At 42.3% G+C, this 24,455-nt stretch overlaps 1 protein-coding gene across 4 annotated transcripts in view; it reads right to left on the bottom strand.

Moving 5' to 3' along the window:
- Positions 1 to 7,565: 7,565 nt before the first annotated feature.
- The window catches only part of RXRA (retinoid X receptor alpha), a 414,885-nt gene continuing 397,995 nt past the window's right edge, over positions 7,566 to 24,455 (bottom strand). For all 4 annotated transcript variants that reach the window (XM_051980296.1, XM_051980298.1, XM_051980300.1 and 1 more), the window contains exons 8-10: positions 22,592 to 22,683; positions 16,487 to 16,592; positions 7,566 to 12,314 (exon numbers count right to left, since the gene is read on the bottom strand). In XM_051980296.1, the coding sequence (XP_051836256.1) occupies positions 12,167 to 12,314; positions 16,487 to 16,592; positions 22,592 to 22,683 (346 nt within the window). In that variant the 3' untranslated portion in view covers positions 7,566 to 12,166. The remainder of the gene's footprint in view (positions 12,315 to 16,486; positions 16,593 to 22,591; positions 22,684 to 24,455) is intronic.

Here is a 24,455-nt window from a genome sequence, read left to right as displayed (position 1 = left end):
TGGTTTGTAAGCTCAATGTGAGTCAGCAGTGTGATATGGCAGCTAAAAAAATTAGCCTGAGCTTAGCTTGTTAAAAGACTTTGCACAGCTTCCAGAAGAGTGCTGTTCAAACTACATTTAGAATATTGGCTTCTCTTCTGGGCACAGGATACGGACAAACCGACATATGCCCGGAGGAAGGAACAGAGGTGTGATCAAGTCCTAGAAACCAAGTCACAAGCAAATTACAGTAACCTGGGGGGAAAGATGGGAGGGGTGGGGAGCTGACATCTGGAGGAGAGAGCAGACTCCCAGGTTTGGTCCCAGTGGGGAGAAATGGGGGCAATAGATGAAGTTGCAGAGAGGCAGAATTTTCTGACAATTAAAGAGGTCCTCCAGAGACTGTGAATCCATCACCTCCTCCTCTCCTACCCCAATCCATCACCGGATGCTGCTTGACAGCAGGCAGGAATGGTAGGATCAGGTCCGAAAGAGGCCCACGAGAAACAACCTGGTCCTCGCTGCCCATAAATGAGGAAATGAAGGGAAGATCAAGTGATTTGTCACGGATGGGGTTTGAACCTCGGATTCCAGGGACGGGGTTTCCATCACTGGTGGTTGCTCAGGAGGGGAATGTATTCCAGCTCTGAGACCCTGAGAATGGGGGGTCAAAGATCTTAGAAACAAGCTCCCCAAGATGAAGACCTTGCACTGGATGGTTTTTAAGACCCTCGGTGTCTCTATACCATGAGATTTCCATGACTTGGTCTTTCACCAGGAGCGCGCCTTCGGCTCCGGGCATTCGCCAGGAGGTGGCAGTGTGACTTTGTTCTTGAAAGTCCCAACTTTTCTAAGCCTCTGAAACCAGCCAACTTTCCCAGATCTGGGGGACCAGGGCTGCGCTCTCGCCCTGCTCTCCCCAAATCTCAAACTCTGGAATTGGGGAGGGGGAAGTCAGCTGCCTGGAGTCCCAACAGGAACTCAGACAATGCCCACTGAAAGCCTCCAGTTTCTCTAAAATTGGCACTTTTAGCTGCAGAGATTTCAGAACCAATTCCCATTTAAATGAGGTAGTGTGGGTTTGGTGAATAAGTGTTGGACAGGAGTCAGGAGTCTGAAGTTCAGCTTGGCGTAGTGGGAAAAATAATAAACTAAGAATCAGAAAAATGAATTCAGATTCTGCCAGCCAGCTGTGCAAACCTGGGGGAGCTGCCTGTGTGTGCCTCAGTTTCCCAATCTGTAAATCAGAGGGCGGACTAGAGAGCCGAGGCTCTTCCCTATCTCTGAAACGTCAGTCTTTCCGTGGGGGGAGAGATTTTGTCTGAATAACTCCAAAGGGAGAGGGAGGAGAAAAGAGAGCTTAAGAGGAAAACCATCTATCACCACTGTTTAATAACCATACCTTTGTCACTGTGACCTGGGACCCAAAAAGAAACTTGAAGGTGACATCAAAGGCAAGAACTATCATTTTTTAGCACAGTGCCTGTCACATGGTAAGTAATTAATGCCTGCTGATAGACTGATTGTGATGTAATACAAAGTGCATTGGGCCCATGACTCAAGAGGGGAAAAAGGGAAATAAGCGTGTATTAAGCGCCTACTGTGTGCCAGCCATTCTGCTATGCTTTATCCTCCTAACTACCCTGAAAAGCAGATGTTATTATCCCCTTTTTACAATTGGGAAAACAGAGGCAGAGGCCAAGTGACTTGCCACACTGTGTGACTTGTCACACAGGCTAATATCTGCGGTTGGGTTTGATTTCATGTTTTCCTGGCTCCACATCCAATAATTTATCCACTGTGCCACTTAGCATTAAATTCTAGTTCCAGCTGTACTATTAGCTCAAACTTTGGACTTGTGCAACTTTGGACAAATCATTTCCCCTCTTTGAACTTTTCTTTCTCCTTTGTTAACCGAAAAAGATGAACTAGATCCCAATTTCTTAATCCTACATGGAATCTCATAACTGAATGTGGGAGTCATAAATATATGATTTATTATTGGTAAATGTTTGATTTGTATTTTTTATATTTCACATATATTATAATATATAAAATATTATGTATTATATATATCCTATATATAATATGTTATATAACATATAATATATAGTTATATATCTTTTATATCCCTATCTACCTGGGGTCAAGGAAAAATTTCTCAGGCAAAAAAAGGATCATGAGTAGAAAAAGTTTAATAAGTCTTGGACTGGATAACATTGAAAATTCCTTTCATGAATGGTATTTGGTACTCGTTATCATTAATAACTGAGAGGAGAAGCAGTAATAATTTTTAAAGTAGATCCAAAAACAATAAATATTATTTAGTAATTTTATATATATATATGCATATAATCAGCAGCTTTATCTTTTTGATAGTCATAAGGAACTGAGGTTAACAATAGTCAATATACCAAACAGTATGCTGAGCTGTGGAAATACAAAGGCAATTCAATCCCTTCTCTCAGAAATCTCTACATTGCACAAACTATATACATACAAGATAAATTGTGGATCCCATTATTGTTGTCCTTTTTACTCAGAAAAGACCAAAATAATGTCACGATGCTTGAGTCAATGTACAAGCTTGCAGTGATCAGACCAAAACGAGTTCATAAGGCTCTATCATAAGACTGGCACAAATTGTGAGTAATCTTAGAGGGAATGTACTCATATTAAGGAAAACTAGAAAGAACTCCTTGTAGCGGGTGAAAGTTTACCTGAGACTTGAAGAATTCTAGGAAAGTTGGGAGGCAGAAAATATGAGGGACTATTCCAAACATGGGGGACAATCAAATGGAACATCTTGTTAGAGGAAAAGCAAGAAGGCCAGTCAATCGACAAGCATTTATTAAGCACCTGCATTGTGCTAAGTACTGGATCAGAGTATATGGTGGGGAATCAAGCGTAAGAAGATTGGAAAGGCAGAAAAGGGCCAGGTTATTTGGCTTTAAAAACTAAAAAAAACCTTTTAATTTAATAATTGGGAGACACTGGAATTGATCCAATGGGTGGAATGGTTTAGACCTTCATTTTAGGGAGATTAATTTGACAGCTGAGTGAATGATGAATTGGAATGAGAAAAGACAAGTCAGGAAGAACAATCAGCAGGCTATTGTAATAATCCAGGTGTGGCAATGTCAGAGAGAAGGGGGAATATGCCAGGGATATTATGTAGGTATCATTGATTGGTTTGGAGGCAGGGAATGAGAGGGAAGAGCTAAGGATGGCCTGTTTCTTGTGAGTCTCTGTGACTAGGACTGTAGTACTCTGGATAGTAACTGCAGCATGAAGAGTGGAGGCGTTTAGGAGAAATTTGAGTTCAGTAGGGAGATTCTGAATTTTACGTATATACAAGACATCTAATTTGAGATGTCCAAAAGCAGTCTGAGATGCAAGCCTGGAGGTTAGTGACTGGGGACCCCAAAGCCTGCTGGGATCCTGTGCAAGGGTGACTCAAAAAAAGTCTCATGATAATCCAGCTGTACAAAACAGAAAAGTCGGGAACGCCTCTATTTCCCCTCAGTGGGCAGAACCTCTGGATGCCAAAGTATTTCCAGGGGATGATGGGATTTCCTGGGGCCACTGACTTCCAATTAATTCAGTGTTACTCTTGAAAGCAGCATCCAGGGATTTGGCCCTCCTCCTTCCTCCTCTCTGACATGATCCTCCCTCCCTTAGAAATCGCTGTAGACACACATCTCTGGGCCATTTGTAATAATAATTACTACCATTTTTACGGTGCTTTAAGGTTTGCAAGGAATTTTCTTCATAGAACTTCTGCGAGGTTAAGTCCTGCAGGCATCTTTATTCCCATATTATAGATGAAGAAATCAGAGTTCAAAGAAGTGATCAGACTTGCCCAGCTACAAAGCTATGGAGTCCTTGTGCCAGGCTCCAATCTCTGTCTGGCTTTCAACGATGGGCTCTTGCCACTGGGCTTATCTTGGAAGGATAATAGTAAAAGATAAGCTGGTTCTCAGTTTGAATTTGTGTCTGTGTCTGTGCAGAAGGGAGGCATTGCAAAACATGGGGAGGTCTGGTTTCCAGGTACATAAACATACATGCACCCACCGCATCTACCGATCACCTCAGAAGGCTCCTCTCTCAGGAGAATCTGAGCTCTAGCATCTCTTTGCTGAATTAGCTCCCCCTCCCGAATCACACACATAGGAAGCTCTTTCTTGCTTTGGGGGTCACCACCACACCTAATGTGCAAGATTATTACCTAGCCCTTCATAATATAGCCTTTAAATGTCCTTAATAATGGTGGCTCTGGATTCACATCCCACCTCTGACATCAGTGTGACTGTAAGCAAGTCCCAAACATCTCTAGGCTTCCATTTACTCCGAAAGGATTAGTTTAACCTTCCTAACTTGAAGTCTATGTTCTCATGCTGCTAAATAACACAAGTATTATTCCCCTCTTCTTTACAGATGATGAAAATAAGTCATATAATCAAAGTATATAATCAAATATATCAAATATCAAATATAATCAAAGTATAATCTTCTGACTTATTGTTATTTTGAATAAATTTGTATTTTAAAAAAATAAGTCATATGAGTGATATGGCTTGTCTAGGGACACGTTTAGGAGACAAATCAGAGTCTGATCCCAGATCTTCTGGCCCTAAGTCCAGCGTTCTTTCTGCTACTGGACTCACACCCTTTGAGAGGAGTCCTTTCCCAGGAAGGTGGCCATGTTCCAAACCAGATCCCAAGATCTTTGAGGGTAGTTCTATCTTTGCCTTCTGGGCACGGAAGGCCAGCCATGGACCGTGACTTCCCAAGTACAAGTGTGGGCCAGAATTCCCTTGGGCCATCAACCTCTGTGTCTCTGCTCCACAGGGTCTATCCTGGGCAGGTATCACTATGGAAACCTGTTATAGGAGAAAGGACACCTGGCAGGTTGCTAAGCAGCACCAGCAGGAGGATGAAGCTTCCATTGGGCAACAGGAACTTTACCTTTGCGGCTGGCCAGTGAGTGTGCCCTGAGGAGCAGGGGAAGTAGAGGACTTCATTGTCTGCAGGGAAAAACCCTCCAATTGGAAGATTCCCAACCTAGTTTTTCTGCTTCTTCCCCCTGCCATCCCTTCGAGGATTGCCCATTGTCAGCCAGGTCCCGGGGCCAGGAAGATGGAGAAGAAAGAATCACGGCCGGGTATATATGTAACAGATTTTATTACATTAAACATAATAAGTTGATAGCAACAAGTTCAAGAGAAGTTCAGCATAGGAGCTTTGATCCCTGCAGAAGCATGAGCAACACCTAAATGGGGGTATTCTTAGCCTCTGGGGTGGTCACCGGAGAGCCCCTAATCCCACGGTTTTCACTCCCCACTCCCACTCCCTTTTGAGTGGATGGGACAAAAAAAAGGACCCAATTCATAACCACGTGTCATCTGCCTCAATAGCAAGGGTGGGGGGGAGTGGAAATGAAAAGCAGTGATAGTGATAAAGGCCATTTGGAATCAACAGTTTTGTTTTGCTTTATTAAGTTATACAAACAGATTTATTCATTTGCTGGGAGCCAAGGGGAGACCAAAGTGTTAAACCACAGCCACCCTCATCTCTGACAAGGGGAGGACTCACAATCCCATTAAGCCCCTTCCTGGTGGGGGGGGAAAGGAACTGCAAAGCCGTTGTCTTTCTCTTTTTCTGCTCATTTCTGGGTTCGGGCCCCCCAAACTTCTCCGAGGCTTGTCTTTGGTTGTCACCTGGCCCTCTGCAAATTTCCCCATACCCTTCACCTCACTCTTGAGCAGGGCAGCCGACGCCGGATTGGCGTTTCCTGAATGACTAAGCAGCAATCTGTGCCCTCCTTCTCTGGGTAATTGTCCTAGGTCTTAAATATTGCTGCAGCCAAAAGGAAGCCGCTGGCCCGAGGTGGGTCTCTCTCCTCTCCACTCCCCGAGCCCCTAGCCATCAGAACAGAAAAATGCCCTTCTCCTCTACAACCCGTAAACTCAACAGTCTGTTCTATGCTCCAGGCCCAGGGTAGTTACATTCAAGGCCATCCTTCCAGCTTTGTTCCCCATTCCACAGAGGGGACGATCTGGGGCATTATCCAGCACAGGCTAGAGCCCCGGTGGGGTGGGATGGGACTGAGGCAGTTGGGGACTAGAGTCTGGGTTCCTCCCCTTCTCTCAGAACTTGCAGTACCTGCCACTTGGGCTCAGGCATCCCCCGGGGGATCCTGAGGCAGCCTGGGCTCTCAGACAGTTTGGAGACAAAAAGCATTTATCACATGAGATGGAGCCAGATGGTGGCTATTATTAACCTGTTATTAACCGGGCAGTTATATTACATCATGTATTTTGAGGTTCTAAAGAGGAAACCAAATGCTACTACATATTTAGCCTGGTCTAAAGTGACTCACCAGCTTGTGAGCTATTCCATGGATACAGCAAGACACTGATCCACAAGTGTCTTCCAGCCCGTGTCAAGCTGGTTGAGACAGAGATGTTACAGGATGCTCTCTTCCCATTTCCTTTGAACATCCACTAACATTTGGCCCTAGACTCGCCCAGTTTATCCTTCTGAAGAGCTTTCTGGAGTTCAACCAATTCAGGGAGAGGGGAAAACGGAAATAAAAGGAAAAAACAAGGAGGCAGAGATGGGTCCAGCTTAATGAAAAATTCACCCCAAAATGCTTTGGATATAAATATCACAAAATTCTCAGTGATCCTGAAGGCAATAATCAAACAAAAAAAGGGAGAAAAACCCACTGCTAAATGCTGTGTAAGTTCATGGGGAAACCAAAAGTCAGTGTATGTCAGTTTCATGGTTCACTGCCCCCCACTGCCCACTTGGTAAGCAAAATTGATGTCAATGCTTTTTGTATTCTCCTGGGAACTGCTTGATGATAGTATGAGACTCCAGTTCAAGTGGGTACTGAATGTACTCACTGACTCCCTCCCCCCCATCTCTCTCTCTCTCTCTCTCTCTCTCTCTCTCTCTCTCTCTCTCTCTCTCTCTCTCTCTCTCTCTCTCTCTCTCTCTCTCTCTCTCATCTCTCTCTCTCTCTCATCTCTCATCTCTCATCTTCCCCACAAACCTGTGGATTTGGGCAAGGGGAGGAAACCATTGACCATTAGAGCCCATAATTGCAACATTTGGACTCAAGCAGGCCATGAGAAGGAACTTGGTTGGCAGGAGGCCTTGCTTGGGAACAGCAGAGAGCTTCAGAAAGCTCTGCAAATAGAATTTCATCAAAGTACTGTTTCAACCTCCAACTAAAGTATAACCATACAGAACAAAAGAATTTGAACTGTATGATAGTTTCAAATGATATTTTCTTTGTTTCTGCTTTTTCTCTCCCTTATTATTACTATGGGGGGGAACACAATTCTAACCCCACTGTTCAACAAATTCTATCCCACTGTTCATCAAAATCCTAGCATTTGCAGCAGTGATTTTCGAGTGACCAATGAAAAATGGACGGGATTTCACAGTAAAACAGAGCTGCATGACTGCCAGGCTATTCAACGAAAATGGGACAGGACTTACAAAAGAAGTCAGGAGAGGGGGGAGGAAAAAACCTTGGAAGTTTCATTCCAGAAACAAAAATAACAATAATAAAATAAAATAAAAATATTTTTAAGAGATTGCATATAAAGCCTTTAAACACTTTTGGAAGATTTCCCTCCCTCTTTTCCATTCTCCATCTCCAAGTCGGAACGTTTACCAAGAAAGTGTATACAATAATCTCTAGAAGCGAAACAAAACAACTCCCTCCCCCCTCCCCAAACACATTATCCAAGTATACACGAGGGATAAAATTACATTTGTACAAAAATAGATTTTTTTTAACCTAGTGATGCTTTAGACATTTTTCTTATCTCTTTGTTTACTCATCATTCTTTCTAGACATTTAGCTACGTTGTCATAGCTAAGGCATTGCCAAAGAGTGGGGACTGCTAAAGCTGTTACCCAACAGCATCTTAAAATAGATGCATCTCCTCATCTTGAGATAGTCATTCGAACCCGGATTTCACCAAAGGAGGGGTCCTTATGTACTTGCTTACATGAAGCAAATTTACAGGAAAACAGAAAAAAAAAGAAATTGATTAAAAATAAACACAAAACATTTGTAATTGCTACAGGCATAATATATGTATATGTGAGTGGGGTTATATATACAGTGTATATATCTACAGTACATACATGTATACACGCACACACACATATGTATCAACTTAAAATAGATCATGCACCTTATTCATTCAGTGATGGGGACAACATCAGCTGATTATCCACTGCTTTGCAAATTCTGCCCGGGCATTTTTGGAGGCCATGGAGAAGATGGTTTCAAGAGCTTCCCTATTAGCTGCAAACCCAAGTTTGGGGTGGAAAACACCAGGGCAGGGCTCCCCCAACCCCATGGGAGAAACTAATATGCCAGAGGTCAACCCCAGAGACTCCACCAAAATGGCTTGTCTTGGGTAACAGCGTGTGTGAGCCAAGTGTTCAGAGGAAATCTTCTCCATCTCTGGGCAGGCCCTTGCAGGCCCACTCAACTGGACTAGTGGCCTAGCACCCACTAGGTGAGCCAGCTTCCAAGGAAAAGTCTCACTTGGGGGGGAAGTTGTCAACCAGCACGGCGGAGGCAAATAAGGAATTCTGGCCTTTCTGCTGCCAGGAGGTCCCAAGAAAGCCCCCGGTGGTTTCTGCAAGTGGCATTTCCTCAGAACTCCATCAGCGTGATAAGATTACAGAGACACTGCCCAGAGGTCAAAGTGCGCAAATGATTAAGGCCCTCTCCTGAGTTAACTGCAGTCTCTATCAGAAGCACAAACAGTCCAGGTGTTGCTCCAGGCCATGGCCATTCTCCTGGCTTTGCTGATAATGAGGAGATCCCATTAGGAGCCAGAGGGGGAGAAAGAAGAGGAGGCTACAGGACTGGACAGCCAAGGCTACTGGGGGTATTTACCAGCTGTTAACTGCTCAAAGCTGCATTTTAGCCTTATTTTTCCCCCCAAGCCAGAAGAAAAGGGACAGAACAGGGATTTGGGGGCAAAGGATGGTTAACAAGCTGATGTTAGTGCTATCTTTAGAAAATTAAAGATTGTCCCACCAAAAAATAATAATAATAATTACCAAAAAAATCACCTTAATTGAACCAGATTTTTGTGAGAATACTAAATGTCTGGTTAAATAAAAGTCCTAACTCTCTATTGAATAATGTGCCATTTACCCAAATATCACCTCTCCAAACAAGCAGTATATTTATAATAACAATAATAATGATAAGAGGAAAAAAAAAGCCAGAGTTTAAGGAAATACAAATTAATGAGTCCTATTATGGATTCATGCAAATGAAGTGGTATATTTAAGGCTACAGTGCCATAATCAGACTTCCTGGGGAAGATGGGGGGGAACTTCTTGCTTTAGAACATGAAGGAAAAAAACAGAAGATCCTATGCTATGCTTGGATGCCCACTCAAGGCACTAAATATTCCTTACCACTATGAGGGCAAGTTCTCAGCAACAAATTATATCCACAGCTCTTCCCAAATGAGTCTGAGTCTACATTTATCCCAGACTTTTCATCCCTAGGACCAGCAAGGCAGGATCTGTGTGAATTAGGGCAAATTACAAAGGCCTTAGGAAAGCTGGAGATGACTTCCAGACATTCCAGTTTTTTTCTTCTTGCTGATAAGAGCAACATCATTTTCTCCCACAGGAGAAAGGTACTAAAAATAAGTGGGAAGGAAAGAAGGATTACCCAAAAAAATGTGGGGTTATCTTCCATAAGGCTGATGACTACTAGTTCTTGAGCTTTGCCTGATAAGTTTTATTTAAGATGGCAAGATATGCTGATTGTAGATCCAATTCTTCACACTCCTATGAGCACAAGTGTACCAGTACTTTCTACCTAACAGAATTGAAAGAGGTCCCAAACTTACAGCCAAATACAGTTTCTATATTAGAAAGAGTCTTGAAATTCATCTAGCCCAACCCTCTCATTTCAAAGATGAGGAATTCAAACTTCCAAGAGGGGAAAGAATTTATGATCACATTGTCACAAAAGGCCAAGTCTGGATCACTTGCTGGTGTTCTGATTCCAAGGACAAAGTTCATGTTACGGTCATAACCAATTTTCAATCAGTCATTCAGAACCAGCTAGGATACCCTTTGGAGAAGATTGTGATTGAAGGACAAAGAAGTCAACCTTTCCCTCCAGTCTGGACTTAACTAAACTGTAGTCTCTTCTTATATTCAGAATTGATACACCTGAGGAGCAAAGAGCAGCAGTGTGAGGTCTTCCTCAGGCAATAACTGAAACTGTATCACTTCAAACAGGATAAAGCTTCTAGGGGCAATTATGGGCTGAAAATAGAAACTAGGGGAAAGTGTAGGAAACATTAAAAAATTATAATCTATTATCTCAAACTTAAAATTAACTAAGTCTTGAAGAAACTCTCTTTTGTTAGGAAAAATACATTCTGAAAGAATGATCGTTTCCTTCTCCTACCTCAATCAGAATCCCCAGCCTAGTTTTTCTCTAGTTCTTTTCTCATCATTTCCTTCCAAGGAAGCACTTGTTGACAGGAAATATTCTATTCTAAATATTATAAATATTCTAAATATTGTTAACTTTTCTTGGGTGATAATTTGTTGCCCTAATTGAGGAATAAGACTTATATAAGATTTAACACATTTTTTGCTTCAAATCTCAATGTTCTCTGAATCACAGAAAATTGAGTGAGGAAGTCTTAGAGATGGAAATGACTCGAGAAACAGATGGCTCACTGACACACCTCAATTAAAACCACCTAGTTGCCCAAATAGAAAATCTTTTTAGTTGACTTGCATTAATGGTACATAAAACAATTCACTAGAATGTGTGAATGTATGTTTGTGTCGGGGTTGCAGAGCTCACAGCTGCCTATAATACATCTGGAATGGCCAGTTTTCTTCCAAGAAGCTACTTGAAGGGCTAACTGATGACCATAAGTAAGACAGCCAAACAGAGGAAGTTCAAGTCCACAAAACATTCTAGTGACTAGTCTCTGCCACTCAGTGATTAAAAAAAAGAAATTTAGGAAGCAAGAAAAAAAGCTAAAACCCAGGGGTTAAGATTGACCTTCGTCAAGTGTGAATACATATGTGGGTGTCCAGGGCTTAGAACCCAGGATGAGTAGGAGAAATTAGGAGGCTAAGAGAAGAAAAGGGGGTGAGGGAAAGGATATCTGAGTCACTGTAGCCTTAAAGAAACACTCTTCCCTCCAAACCAAAAAAAAAAAAAATTCTGTACATTGAAGTTGGCTCATGTTTTGATTGGCTCTGGTGCTGAGATAATAGCTTGTTATCTTTGGAAAAATGGTGCACGTACCCTCTCACTGAGTGAAGGATAATTGTGGGGTCAAGTGGCAGTCACCAAAATCACCTCCTCTAGTCTTCCCCGGGACGGGCAAAGGGGAGCTGCCAGCAGGAGCCTCTTACTATGAAAGCCTGGCCCCCAACTCCCTTTTTCTCTCTCCCCACTCTTTTGCAAGGATGACAATGCTCTGTGCAAGTCATGAGTTAGCTGGGTACCGACACTGTCAAGGTCACCAATACTGAGAGATATCCTCTTTTTGAAGAAGGCAATAATGGATAATTAAAAACAAAAAGTACAAAAAAAAAAAAAAAAAACCCCAAGGAACAGGTGATTTGAAAAAACAAACAGCAAGAGTAAGACAATCCCTCTCTCTTCCCATTAGATACTCCCCAAAGCCCCTGTGACCAGAGAAGCCCCATGGATTTAGTTCCTCCTCTCCTTTGTCCTCCACCTCCATTTCCAGAGAATCCTCCCATGTCCCCACAAGAAAATAAGGGTGGCCGGCAACAAGGGACATAAATGAACCAAGCAAGAGGAAGATGGGAAGGTTAGGGTTTGGTTGGATTTTACACCATTTTCCCCCCTTTTGTTGTCCTGATTCCACTGCCTTTTTTTCCCCAAGAAAAGTAATCAGAAAGAAGTAATAACAATAAATTCCTTAGGTGGAGCAGTGAGCAAACCAGCCCCAAAGGGCAAAAGGCGGCACAAAGATGGGGATCAAGGCGAAGATACTGGGATGTCCTCCAGGTGGAGAAGAACAGAACAGAAGATCTTTCTGGCATCAGCAGAGAGGGGACTTGAGGTGGGGGCTGCCCCCACTGGACAGAAAAGGGCTGACCCAATGGGGTAAGTTTTGGTCTATGTCATTTGGTGGGGTGCCTCCAACATCTCCATCAGGAAGGTGTCAATGGGGGTATCTCCTATTAGCTTGAAGAAGAAGAGGTGCTCCAAGCATTTCAGGCCAATGGACCGGAGAGCTGGGAGACGGAGCAAGAGCTTGGCGAACCTGCAGATAGGAAGGATATCGGAATTATGAGGTGAAGCAAATGGTAGAGTCAAAAAACACACAAAACCTTTCCAACATAGAATATGGCTAAGAGCTGAAGAAGTCTTAAAGATCCAAGCTACACCCCTCATTTTACACTGCAGAAACTGAGACCCATAAATGGGAATGAGCCTTCTCAAAGGGAAACAGGAGAGCTACAAGCCCAACCCAGGTCCTTTGCCTCCAAATCCAATCCACTACAGCACCCCTGGCTGTGAACCTTTTATACATAGGACCTAGAGGCCCTTCCTGTCACCCTGTGCAGCACCTGGCTCTCACACCTACCCTGGTTTTTTTAACTAGATCAGGAAAATGGATCCACAAGAACCAAAGCAGTTTAATCAAGTCAGAATCTCCCAGAGAGGAATGCCTCTCAAAGAAGCCTGAAAGGAACAGTATAAATCACAAATCTTTTACAATAGATATAGCTTTAAGAGTGCTGTAGGGATAGGGTTAGAACTTTAGGAGTTATAGCTGAGAGGAAGCAAACCACCTACAGGAAGTCTTCCCTGACTATTGTGACCCACAGTGGTCCATCCTTCTCTGACCTCCTAAAGTATCTAGTATTCAAACTTAACACTTAAATTAGTACTAACTTCTATATCATTTTGTTTTGCGAGATCTGACCCCTTCACTTTCTTACTCAATAAACTCTCTAATCACCTCCCCTCACTATCACCTCCGAGAACAAATATAGAGTTCTTTTTAAAGAAGCATCACAAACTGGCTCCAACCTATCTTTTTTTTTTCCTTTTCCTTTTTTATTTATTTAAAATTTAAATACAAAACAGGAAAAGAAAAAAATTGTCATGTGCACAGCAGAACATAAGGATTTATATATAAGAACATAAGGATATAAAACTAAATTTCCACTTCAAGAAAATCTATATAATAAATACAACACATTGTATTCAGAGTTGTCCATCTTTGCTTCCTTGTAAGTTTTCTTTTGTCCTCTGCTATACACTTTTTATTTTATTCTTTTTTCCCCTTTTCTCCCCCTCTTATCCAAGAAGGCTACAATTAAGCAGATATATATATTTTATATATCTCTCTCTATATATATATATATTTCATATATCTCTCTATATATCTATAGATACATATGTATAGATATATAGAGAGATATATAGATATACATATATATATAATGTATATATGTATCTGTATATATATACACAAATACACAGATATCTATAATCATACACACATACATTCATATACATCTATGTAAGACTGTACTATGCTTGTTTATCCTGTTTTTCTGAAGGTGGATAACATCTTTTTTTCTAAGACTTGGGTCTTTCCATGTTTTTTCTAAATTTACCAACTCATTTTTTACACCACAGAAATATTCCAACCTTACACTGTCTAGTTATTTTAAATAGTCTAAAGCAATATTGATTAATATGGCTGACTACAGTGTAATTTTTTCTTTTGATTAAATCTATTTTAGCTTTAACTTTTTCTGAGACCATGATTACTATCCCTATTTTGTTTACCTAAAAAATTCTACTCCTGATTTTTTTTACTTTATATTTGTACATAATTCTTATTTTCTATCCCTCCTGACTCCTCTGCTTTACTTTGAATCTGTCTTTCCAGCCTTAGTGTGTGTGTGTGCATGTGTATATATATAAGACATATATATACATGACATATATATACACATTGCTTTCCTTCCCACACTTCCAACCAAGCTGTCCTAAGTGTTCCTCATACAAGGCATTCTAACTCCTGTTTTTGTACTTCTGTACAAACTGTCCCATCTCACCCTACCCCACCCTCCCTATTCTTGGAACACAATCTCATCTCAAATTTGCTTCAATCAATCAACATTTATGAAACACCTACTATGTCCCAGGCATTATGCTAAACTTCCTGGAATCCTGGTTTTTTCCCCCCAAAACTGTGCTGAGATACATGAAGACTTTCTTAATAGCTACCCATTGTCCTCCTACTCCAGTGCTTCTGTCTCTGCTGCTAGTGCTTTTCCCTCAAAAACTATACCTTGAATATATTTTGTACGTATTTACATAAGTACATTTTATCCCCAGACAAATCTGGGGGATCTAACATTTTATTTCATTTTTGTAACCCCTCTGCCCAGTGAGCAGTCTTTGACACATAGTAGATGATTACAACTTTTTTTGATTTGTTTTTATCTCTTCCCTGTATTAAAATGTCTTTCTAGCTAGACTGCAAATTCCTTGAGAGTAGGTCCTTATGGTCAGAAAGGGAGAGGTGGGAGAGCTAGGAAGACCCAAGCCCTACCCTTCTGTTTTCCCAATAGGCAGACACTGAATTAAAAAAAAAAAATCTTGTGAGTAATGGATTTCTATTTCCATGCTTTTCCTTTGGATAACTTCTGCTTGCTCTGATTTCACTCCTCAGATATTAGTGTTATGACTCTGAAAGGAGATAGGTCCCACCCACTCCTATTGAACTTGAACCCGAATCCAAGGCACCCCCTCCCTTAAATTCTGCAGGGTGCCCGACCTCAGGGCAGTTAAGCACGTGCCCTTCCTGCCAAGCCTAAAATGAGTCAGATGATTCCAGGAGGCTGGGATTTCTCTTCCGGCCCTCCCTGTTTCTTTCACCCTGCTCCCCTCACCAGGGACCTAATGTGGACTTGGGGACTGTAGGCATTCACCTCCCTGCTTGGCTTCTTGGCTTTGAGCTTGGAAGTGGGGGGTGGGAGATTGGGGGAGAAAGCAAAATGTTAAAGAGCACTTTAAAAAGGAGAACTCTTCAAGAGCAAACTGGTGTCATGCTCATACTCAGCTGCCAATGGGAATGTGAAAAAATGTATGGCCAGAAGAGCCAGAAGGAGACTCAGACATTTCTCTAAGCTGTTTGTAAGCCTCCACTCTGCTGGCTGCTACATACAGGGGCCCTCGGTATGGGCAGTGAACTAGGGGTGGAGGATTGGGGGGGGAGGGGTAGCCTTATTAATAATTAACAATGTCTTTAAGGAAAAAAAATCCTTGTGGTTTGTTGCCATACAATCAGCATTTTAGAGCCGAAAATGCAGTTTAAAGGTTGGAGGAAGGCCAGGGAACGGGCTGTTTTCTGCTGAGCTGGCGAGAATGTTAGGCAAGAATCCAGGAAAAACAAATCAGCCCTGCCATCCCCCCACCCCCACCCCATCCAGGAAGTTTCACTTTAAACCGAACCAGATGATGGCTGAACAGAGCTCGGACAGTTAACCGTGAGCTTGCCAGCCCGAAGTCTGTGGGTAACTGTTCCTCAGGAAGGGTAAGAGAGCCTGCCCCAGGCCTGGATTCCTCCGTAAAAGCAGCAATGGTGATGGGGCAGAAGAACCCCCAATGAGGTGGACGCCCGCCCATGGGGCCACACGGGCAACTGATGGGGGAATTTGCTCCCTGACTCATTCATTCCTCCAGCCAGAGGAAAAGGTATGACACCTTCTCTGGATGCTCAGGGAGGCTTAGGACTCGAGATGCTATTGATCTGTCAACCAAGGATTTACCCAAACCCATTTGGAACCTTCTCTTATTCCTTCTGCCTGGAAGTGAATAAAACCAATAGCTTGTTCCTCTCAGGACTGGGAGAGAGTCCTTCTCCCTGGGCCTTGGCCGGCCCTTCCTACCTGGGTAGGAAGCTGCCAAGACTCAGCTGAAAACTCAGATAAACAGCCAGGGGATACGCAGGAAAGGGGGAGGAGACGGAAGGAATGGGGGCATAGGGACGGAGCTGGTTTTCATTCAGGGAGCTAGTCTCAGAAAATAGGATAACCTGCTCTTACCCATCTCAGTTACCCACTACACCGAGGTTATCAGACACAACCTTCCTCCATCCGAGGGAAAGGGGCTCTCCAGGCTAGAATGTGTACTCACCACTGACGGGGGAAGGGAGAACAATAGGGGTGGTCTGAAGGAAGCCATTGACCAAATCTTGGAATCTAGGGATGGCTCCAAACAGACCCAGCGCTTCCCCATCACCACCTTCTACCAACCCATTGCTTGCCCAGAATCGCTTTCAAGCATGGGATCAGTTTTAAGACTACAATTTGAAAGTCTCTACTCCTTATTCCCCATTTCCTTTACAGCTCCATAGAACATTATTCCCAGGGGAGAGCCATTGTTTCCCGGGTCGGGAAGAAGGCTCACCTTCCAGGCTGGTCAGGATACTTGTGTTTGCAGTAGGCCTCGAGGGAAGCGTAAACTTTCTCTCGTAGGGCTTCTACTTCCGCAGGGTTGGAAAGTCCTTTAGAGTCTGGACGGGAAGCAGAAATTTCAAGGGTTAGGTTCAGCTTGGCTGTAAGAACTGGCAAATTTGTGTCCTTCCCTCAAAAAGGCAGAGCAGGACACCAATGGTAAATGATCTTCAAGACTATTAGACCTGGAAGGTGAGAAGCTGTCTACACAGGGAGCCTTTCCCTCTGAAGTCATGAAGGGTCCAACTCTTTGCCAGACTTTGCTGTAAGCCCCCATCTTCCCTTTCCAACCATACCTTCCCATTGCGCACTACTGCTCACCTTCTGGGACCTTACAGCTCTTACCATGAGTCTTTCCCATGGCTCATCTCCTACCCAAGCCAATGCTTCCTTCCAAAGCGAATTCAAACGCTCCCCCCTCTCTGAAGCCTGCCTGACTGCCCTGGTTCTCTCTCTCTTCTCCGGGCATCTATTACCCAACAAAGGGTACTAGAAAGTCTGATGCTTAATTGTCCTGCAGTCATTTCCTGTGTGTCAGTGCTGTCTCCCTGGCTAGAATGCACACTCACCACCGACAGGGACTGGGTCACTTTTACTCCGAGTGCCCCACATCCCCACCAAGGGGAGTTGTTCATAGACAACATTCACAAATGCTTGGCAATCGATGAGTCATTCTTCAGGTTGATGCTAGTTCATCCTTCTATCCTCCATTCCCCAAGGCCCCTCGTCTTTTCTCTAATAGTTACTAAATAATATCTCAGTGTGAAAATAAGGGGGATTGTTAAATTAATTGGGCTGCAGACATGATGCACCAGGTTCAGTTGAGGATTTGACATCAGAGAACCAGGTTTCACATTCTAGTTCTGTTTCTTATCCCTGTGACACTGGGGAAATCATTTGAAATCACCTTTGTTTCCTCAATTATAAAATTATAGGGCTAGACTAAATGATTTCTTAAGATTTCTTCTAGCTTTAAGTCTTCTAAGATTCTAGAAGCTAGGTGAGGAAATTTGATTCTCTCCTTAAATGGCATCCCACAAGGACCCCACGGTGAACAAGGAAGAGAGAGATTGTTTGGCTCTCTCACCTGTATTTTAAAAGAGGGGCCACGAGGGGGATGGTCTATGTAATTTAAGTGTCAGCCAAAGACCATCAGCTACTATAGAATAATGCCTTATGGAAAAGTAGGGATAAGTAACATTGCATAGATACCAATGAAACATAAAAATATTGTCCAAAAATCAGCCCAAGTGTGGAGAGGTTTGTTACCAGAAGTTTGATTGTTAGGGGTTAATTTTTTATTTATTTTTGCCTCAGCAACTAATAAAAGATGAAGAAGAAGAAGAAGAAGAAGAAGAAGAAGAAGAAGAAGAAGAAGAAGAAGAAGAAGAAGAAGAGGAGGAGGAGGAGGAGGAGGAGGAGGAGGAGGAGGAGGAGGAGGAGGAGGAGGAGGAGGAGGAGGAGGAGGAGGAGGAGGAAGAGGAAGAAGAGGAAGAGGAAGAGGAAGAAGAAGAAGAAGAGGAAGAGGAAGAAGAAGAAGAAGAAAAAGAAAGAGAAAGAAGGCTTCATGTTTCCAGGATATCACACAAGACCACTATCAGTGACTGGGATGCAGCTCCCAAGCCCCTCTAGCCCAGAACTGAGCTTCTGATGGGGTTACTGAACTAAGAGAAATTTTATGGGAGAAACAAGGGAGGAAAGATTGACTATGTGCTAATAACTTTACAGATATATTACCCCATTTTATCCTCACAATAGCCCCCATTTTGCAGCCTCCCTGCTTGCCATCACCTTTATGGTCAAAGGCTTCCAATGTACTCTTCACCTTCCCTTAATAACAAGCTCTAACGTGGTCATGAAGAACATTATCTAAAATGTTTTGGAGTTTCTTTATGTTCTCCACCTTTACCTCCCATTGTGGCAATGAGTTTTACAACTTTAATAACCACTAGGAAATGTAGAATGACCTGTGGTTGGTCCTGTAGCTACCTCCCCTTTCATGGCATAATAGAAAAAAAGTTTAACTTGATGTGAAGAAAACCTGGGTTCACATCCCCTATTCCCTACCATATACAGGCAAAAGAACCTTGTCTATAAAAGACTGAATCAAGATCTAGAAAGCATAGGGCTAGATAAATATAGCAGGATTTGGAATCCAGAAACTGTATAGATTTCCTGAATGCTTCTCCTATACTCATTTTGAGTATTAGAAGGATACAGAAATAAAATCCATAAATTTAGGAAGCGGGATGAGGAATTGTTGGCCTAATCTAGGTTACTTGCGACGTTATCATAAATCATCCTCATCGTCCTCATCAGTTTAGATTCTGAAGAGACCTCAGATCATCTAGTCCAGCTCTTTCATTTTTTATAGGATTTTATTTCAAACAAATCACTTAACTATTCTAGATCTCAATTTCTTTTCTCTAAAATGAGGCAGATTAACTTTTTCCCCCCTTTGAGCTAATTTCTTTGTGTATCATGATAATTGTATAAATATGTTATAAGAATTGCACATGTTTAACCTATTTTGGATTACTTGCTCTCTAGGGATGGGGAGAGGGGAGGGAGAAAGATTTGGAACACAGGGTTTTGCAAGGATGAATGCTAAAAACTATCTTTGCAGGTATTTTGAAAATAAAAAAGCTATTATATTAAAAAAAAAAGTCAGAGACACTGTTGACTCTAAAAAATAAAATAAAACAAAATGAGGAAGGTTAATGAGATGATCTCTGAGGTCCTATAGAAGTCAAGAAATCACTGATTTTGATCAGGCATGGCGACTCCTACCTGGAATCCCTGCTACTTGAGAGACTGAGGCTGGCAGACCTCTTGAGCTGGGGAGTTCTGTGTTACAGAGGGCTGAGCTGATTGGGTGTCTGCACTAGGGTCAACATTAATAAATATATAGTAAGCATAGCTCCCAGGTAACCCAAGGAGGGGTGAATCAGCCCAGGTCAGATATGGAATAGGTCAAAGGTTTTATGTCCATCAGAGTAGAAAGAGACCTCTGAGTAGTCCCTGCACTTTCAGACTGAATAAGAGAAAGACCTAACTCTCTTAAAAAAAAAAAAAATCTCTAATTCGGTCACATTTACCATCCAGGTAATGAGATTGTTCATTCATCCATTTCACCTTGGACATTATAAAGATCTCATTTTCTTCTGTAAAATGAAAGGGCTGGACTAGATGGTCTGAGGTCTCTTCAGAATCTAAACTGATGAGGACGATGAGGATGATTTATGATAACAACGTCGCAAGTATCCTAGATTAGGCTAACAATTCCTCATCCCGCTTCCTAAATTTATGGATTTTGTTTCTGTGTCCTTCTAGTACTCAAAACACATATAGGAGAAGCACTCAGGAAATCTATACGGATGATGAGGATGACTCAAAAAACAGCACAGGGTCACACAACTGGAAAGGACTTTAAAGAACTTCTAATCAAACTCTGCACTTTACAGATGTGAGTATTTCAGCATAGAAAAGAAAATGCTCTTTCCAAAGCAGTAAGTGGCAGAGCAAGCATTGGAACCCAGAGTTTTTGAGCTTTTCTATCCCCTCCCATTGCAGTTTCCTAGTTCTCCCAGACCAGTGCCCCTTTTTTACCAAGCCTGCGCTTTGCAGGCGAGCTCCAACTTCTCCAACTGGATCTGATCCAGGGCTTGAGGAGCAGGGGTAACATTTATGGGGCTGTCATAGTTAAACTGTGAGGTAAAGACTATGGGGGGATAAATGGCTCTGTATGCTAGAGTGGACATTTTTAACTAGTTTGGCAAAGCAAAGTCCTATCTCAATGTGGTAATACTTAAGGTCTGTACTGTATGATCTCATCACACCAGCCTCCCTCCTTCATTTCTCATTTGGACCTGTCCCCTCCAATCTGTCTATTACTTTTTCTCCTTTCGTCTCCACGGCAGACATTCTTGACCCTCATGCCGAGGTTAGAGGTTTGCCAAGTTTTCCCTTTTGCACTCTTTTTATGTCTTCCAAAGATCTCTAGAGATCAAATTTGCCATAATCTGTCCTAAATCCCCCCTCTTTTTTCCCCACCCTTTCTCAACTTTCATTTGACATCTCTGCTCAAGTGGGTTTCTTCAAGCGCTTACCAAACACATTCTGTGTTCTGCAGGAGCCACTCAAAAGACTATTTTATCAGATTACAGACCCCTTAAATGTTCACTATCTCTCATTTTATTAAAGAAAATAAGACCCAGAATGGTCCAGTGACTTAATTATAAACACCCAAGTAGTAAAGGACGATCCTCTCGAATTTTGACTCCCACATTACTTCCTTTAAAAAGATATTCAGGCAGGCCTTGCATCTCATGCTCCCTTCTACATAAATGTTTGCTGAATTCCACATCATCCCATTCCCTGGGTAGTGAATGGACTTGCTTTCTAACCTATCTCCAAATCTAAAAACAAGAGCATGGCCAATTGAGCCAGTCATGGTCGATTAGACCATTTGGGCTTTTTTTTTTTTTTTTTTTTTTTTTTTAAGTATCCAATACCCCTTGTCTTATTTTTCTTCTTCTTTTTTTTAATAACTTTTCATTGATATAACCCATACCAGGGTAATTTTTTACAGCATTATCCCTTGCACTCACTTCTGTTTGGGCTTTTCTTAAAGGAAGGTAACCATCAATCATTAATGACAGTTGAGCATGTCAGTGAAATATATAGTCATCTTGCAGCAGGCTAAAGGAAAACATGTATTTTGGCATGTGTTTGCTTCAATAACTTTGAATCATATCTCTGTTTTTCTTTCTATTTCTGAAATCTACATTATCTAAAGAGGCCCTAACTGCTTCTTCCTTGGAAAATGACCTGAGCAAGGTGAGGTGTACCAACTCTGCAAACTAAGCCATCACAATGATCCTGACTGAATAATTGACACATGGTAGCCCAGAGGACGTGGCTGACTTAAGTGCCTTAGATACATTTAGATGAAGAATTATGCGCTATTAATATAAAATTATGTTAAGTAATTTCCCCAGGAAGGGAAACTCTGTAATGGCTATGGATAAAAAAAAATGACAATTAAAATGGCTTTCATCTCACAGATTGTCAAAGATGACATAACAGTCCTGATTGTCTTGAATAAAACACTAGAATATATCCTATGATGTTAGCATAGAAAAGAATCTGGAAATTTTGTAGTCTAATGACCTCCTTTTACAAATGTGGAGGAACTGAGAGAAGGAAAGTAATTGGCTAAGGGTCACATGGCTATTAACCAATCAACTAGCAAGCATTTATTAAATGTCTGCTCTGTGGCAGGTACTGTGCTAACCAATTCCTCCTTCACGGAGCCACCATCTATCTTTACTAAGTAGAAGAATCAGAACCTACAGCCCAAGTCTCCTGGTTTCCCAACCCAGTGCTTTTTCCAAAGCTGTACAATGACTATTTCTAAAGGTCCCTGCACAGAAATTTCAAGAATAAAAACTGCTGAGACCTGCCTCTTACCACAACCTTGCAATTTAGCCTGGGGCCTCAGAGAAGTCAGGCTAGTTACTGCCAAGAAGGAATCTCTCATGGGCCTTGCCTATCTCAACTAGAACATTAATGGCAGAACTTGGGAATTCTGTTGCAGAATGTGAGGATTCTACTGGAGCTGGAAGATTCTACTAGGAAAGATGGTTGGGAGCAGAAGCAACACAGAAAAAGCATGGGATGAAGGAAAAGTCTGCATGCAGAGGGGGGAAAAATAATATAAACAGAGAGAGATACTGTAAAGATAAAGAAACACTGTGAAGCATAAAGACAAAGCATGGCTATTTAAAAACGGGGTTCTCAAATGATAGTCAGATGCCTAGAGGGTCCTTAACCAAAAACATCTGGGAACTGCTGTTCACCAAGGCTGAGAGCATCCAAAGAATCTGGGATTGGTCTTTGGCCCCTCATCCCTGAGTCCCCCATCATATGCAATCTGATCTTTCAGTTCCACAAAGAAGAACCAAGTAAACGGTGTGTTGTTACTGCAGCTCTCACTGACTCTGGAGTCTGGATTTGCTTTTTTTTCCCTTAAGCTAAAAGGGAAGAAAGAACATACCAGGGTTGAAGAGGACAATGGCTCTCAGGCAGCCCAGCTCTGTCTTGTCCATCTGCATGTCTCGCATTTTCGATACAAGTTCTGTCAGGACTCTGCAGGAAGAAGGAAACACAGAACACAAGACACCCCATCAGACATGGTCCCCCCCTTCTCTGAGATCATGCTGACAAAGTGTCAGGATATTGTGTCATTCTTGAGTGATAAAGCAGGACTGAAACTGGGAACAATTTCTGAAGAAATTTTAAAGAAGGAATATCATATCAACAAAGAGAGAGAGAGAGAGAGAGAGAGAGAGAGAGAGAGAGGGGGGGGGGGAGGGAAGAGGGGGGGAAATAATATAAAATATAACTCGTCTGCCAGCTCTTTTTAGTATTCATTTTTGTGTGTTATTTCAAGTGTTTATATTTAAACGAGCTCTTTTCCCTTCACACACCAATGTCTGTTTAGATTTGGCTCAAAGACACAGGGAACAGGGTCAATCATTATTAAACTGGAGACTGGAGATCAAGGAGAGGGTGATGTTAACAGTTGGGCAGAAGTGAGTTTGGAGTCTTGCCCCTGCCTTCATATGGCCCTGTCTGGTGGCCAAATTCTACCGCTCTTGAGTATATCAGCAGTCAGGACTGGGTGGTAGGTACTGACCCACTCTGTACCAGCATATTCATCTGTTTGATGGGCACAAGGCTTCCCATTTCACACAGCAGGAGTATCTGCTTGGTCAAACCCAGGCACTTGGGGAATTCCCAAAGGGCAAAGTTTTTTATGGACTGATGACCATGGGTTCCACATATCAAGGAGAGCTATTTCCCTGAGATGAGGATGAAACAAATAAGGAAGGGAGAGAATTCCAGCTTCTTGGCAAGGGATTCTTTTATTCCTTGGAAAATAGAGAAAGTCAAGACAGTATCAAAGGGATGGGGGTGGGGGGTGAGGGGAGGAAGTCTCCATTTGAAATAAGATGTCATTTGCCACCTCAAACCCCACCCTTCAATAAAAAAGACTGCAAGTGTTGCAGGTCATGTAAACAAGGGACTTAAAGATCACTTCATCCTCCTGTGCCTCAGTTTCCCCAATCCTAAAATGAGTAGCTAGGACTAGGTATCCTCTATGGACCGTTTCAGCTGATGGCCTGATGATTCTGTCTCCCATGGGGGTAGATCTGGAGAAGGCCTGGTATCTTCATTTGGCCCAAACATGACCTTTTTTTCATAATATGTAACAGACTTCTCTAAAAATTAATTTTTCATCTAAAACCTTTAGGAGGCTACTTCCGCTGCCAGACTGTGTCACTTCTCAGAGGAACATTTTCATAAATTCATTCCTCAGTGTATCAAGTTTCTTAAACCTCAAAGTTCAAGTGGAAAACTCCTAATTCTTTTATTTAGAGTCTAAGACTTTGTCTGATCCATGACTTTATAGGTTGAGGCCCTAATTCCTTTTCTTTCTAAATTCTTTAGTCTTTATTTCTTTAGTTTCTCCTCACTTAGCAGACTCTCCCTTGCTCTTCACTGAGCTTCTCATCTCTGGGTCCCCTCTATCTCCATGCAGTTTTTGATAAGCAGGTTGCAAAATGCAAGCTCACTGTGGATTTATGAATGGATTGTCTAAACTAATAACAGAAATTAAAGAATTGCAGAAAATTATTTCTTGGAGAGCATTTCCTCCACCCCTCTTATTTTACTATTAGAGAAACTGAAGCCAAAGGAGGTGAAGGGATTCATCAATGGTCCTATGGTCTGGCTTATGGAAGGTTTTCTGTCTCTCTACCCATATCTCCTCCAAAGCATCCTCGGACCAAATATCTCTTCAAGCTGATGGATCGCAGGGAGATGGATCCCTGCCCTCCCTAGCAGGATCCCCTTTC

This window comes from Antechinus flavipes, chromosome 2 (genome assembly GCF_016432865.1).
Source record: "Antechinus flavipes isolate AdamAnt ecotype Samford, QLD, Australia chromosome 2, AdamAnt_v2, whole genome shotgun sequence".
Classification (NCBI taxonomy): Eukaryota; Metazoa; Chordata; class Mammalia; order Dasyuromorphia; family Dasyuridae; genus Antechinus; species Antechinus flavipes.
Note: the sequence above shows the minus strand (reverse complement) of the source record. Positions and strands in the feature narration are given on the sequence as shown.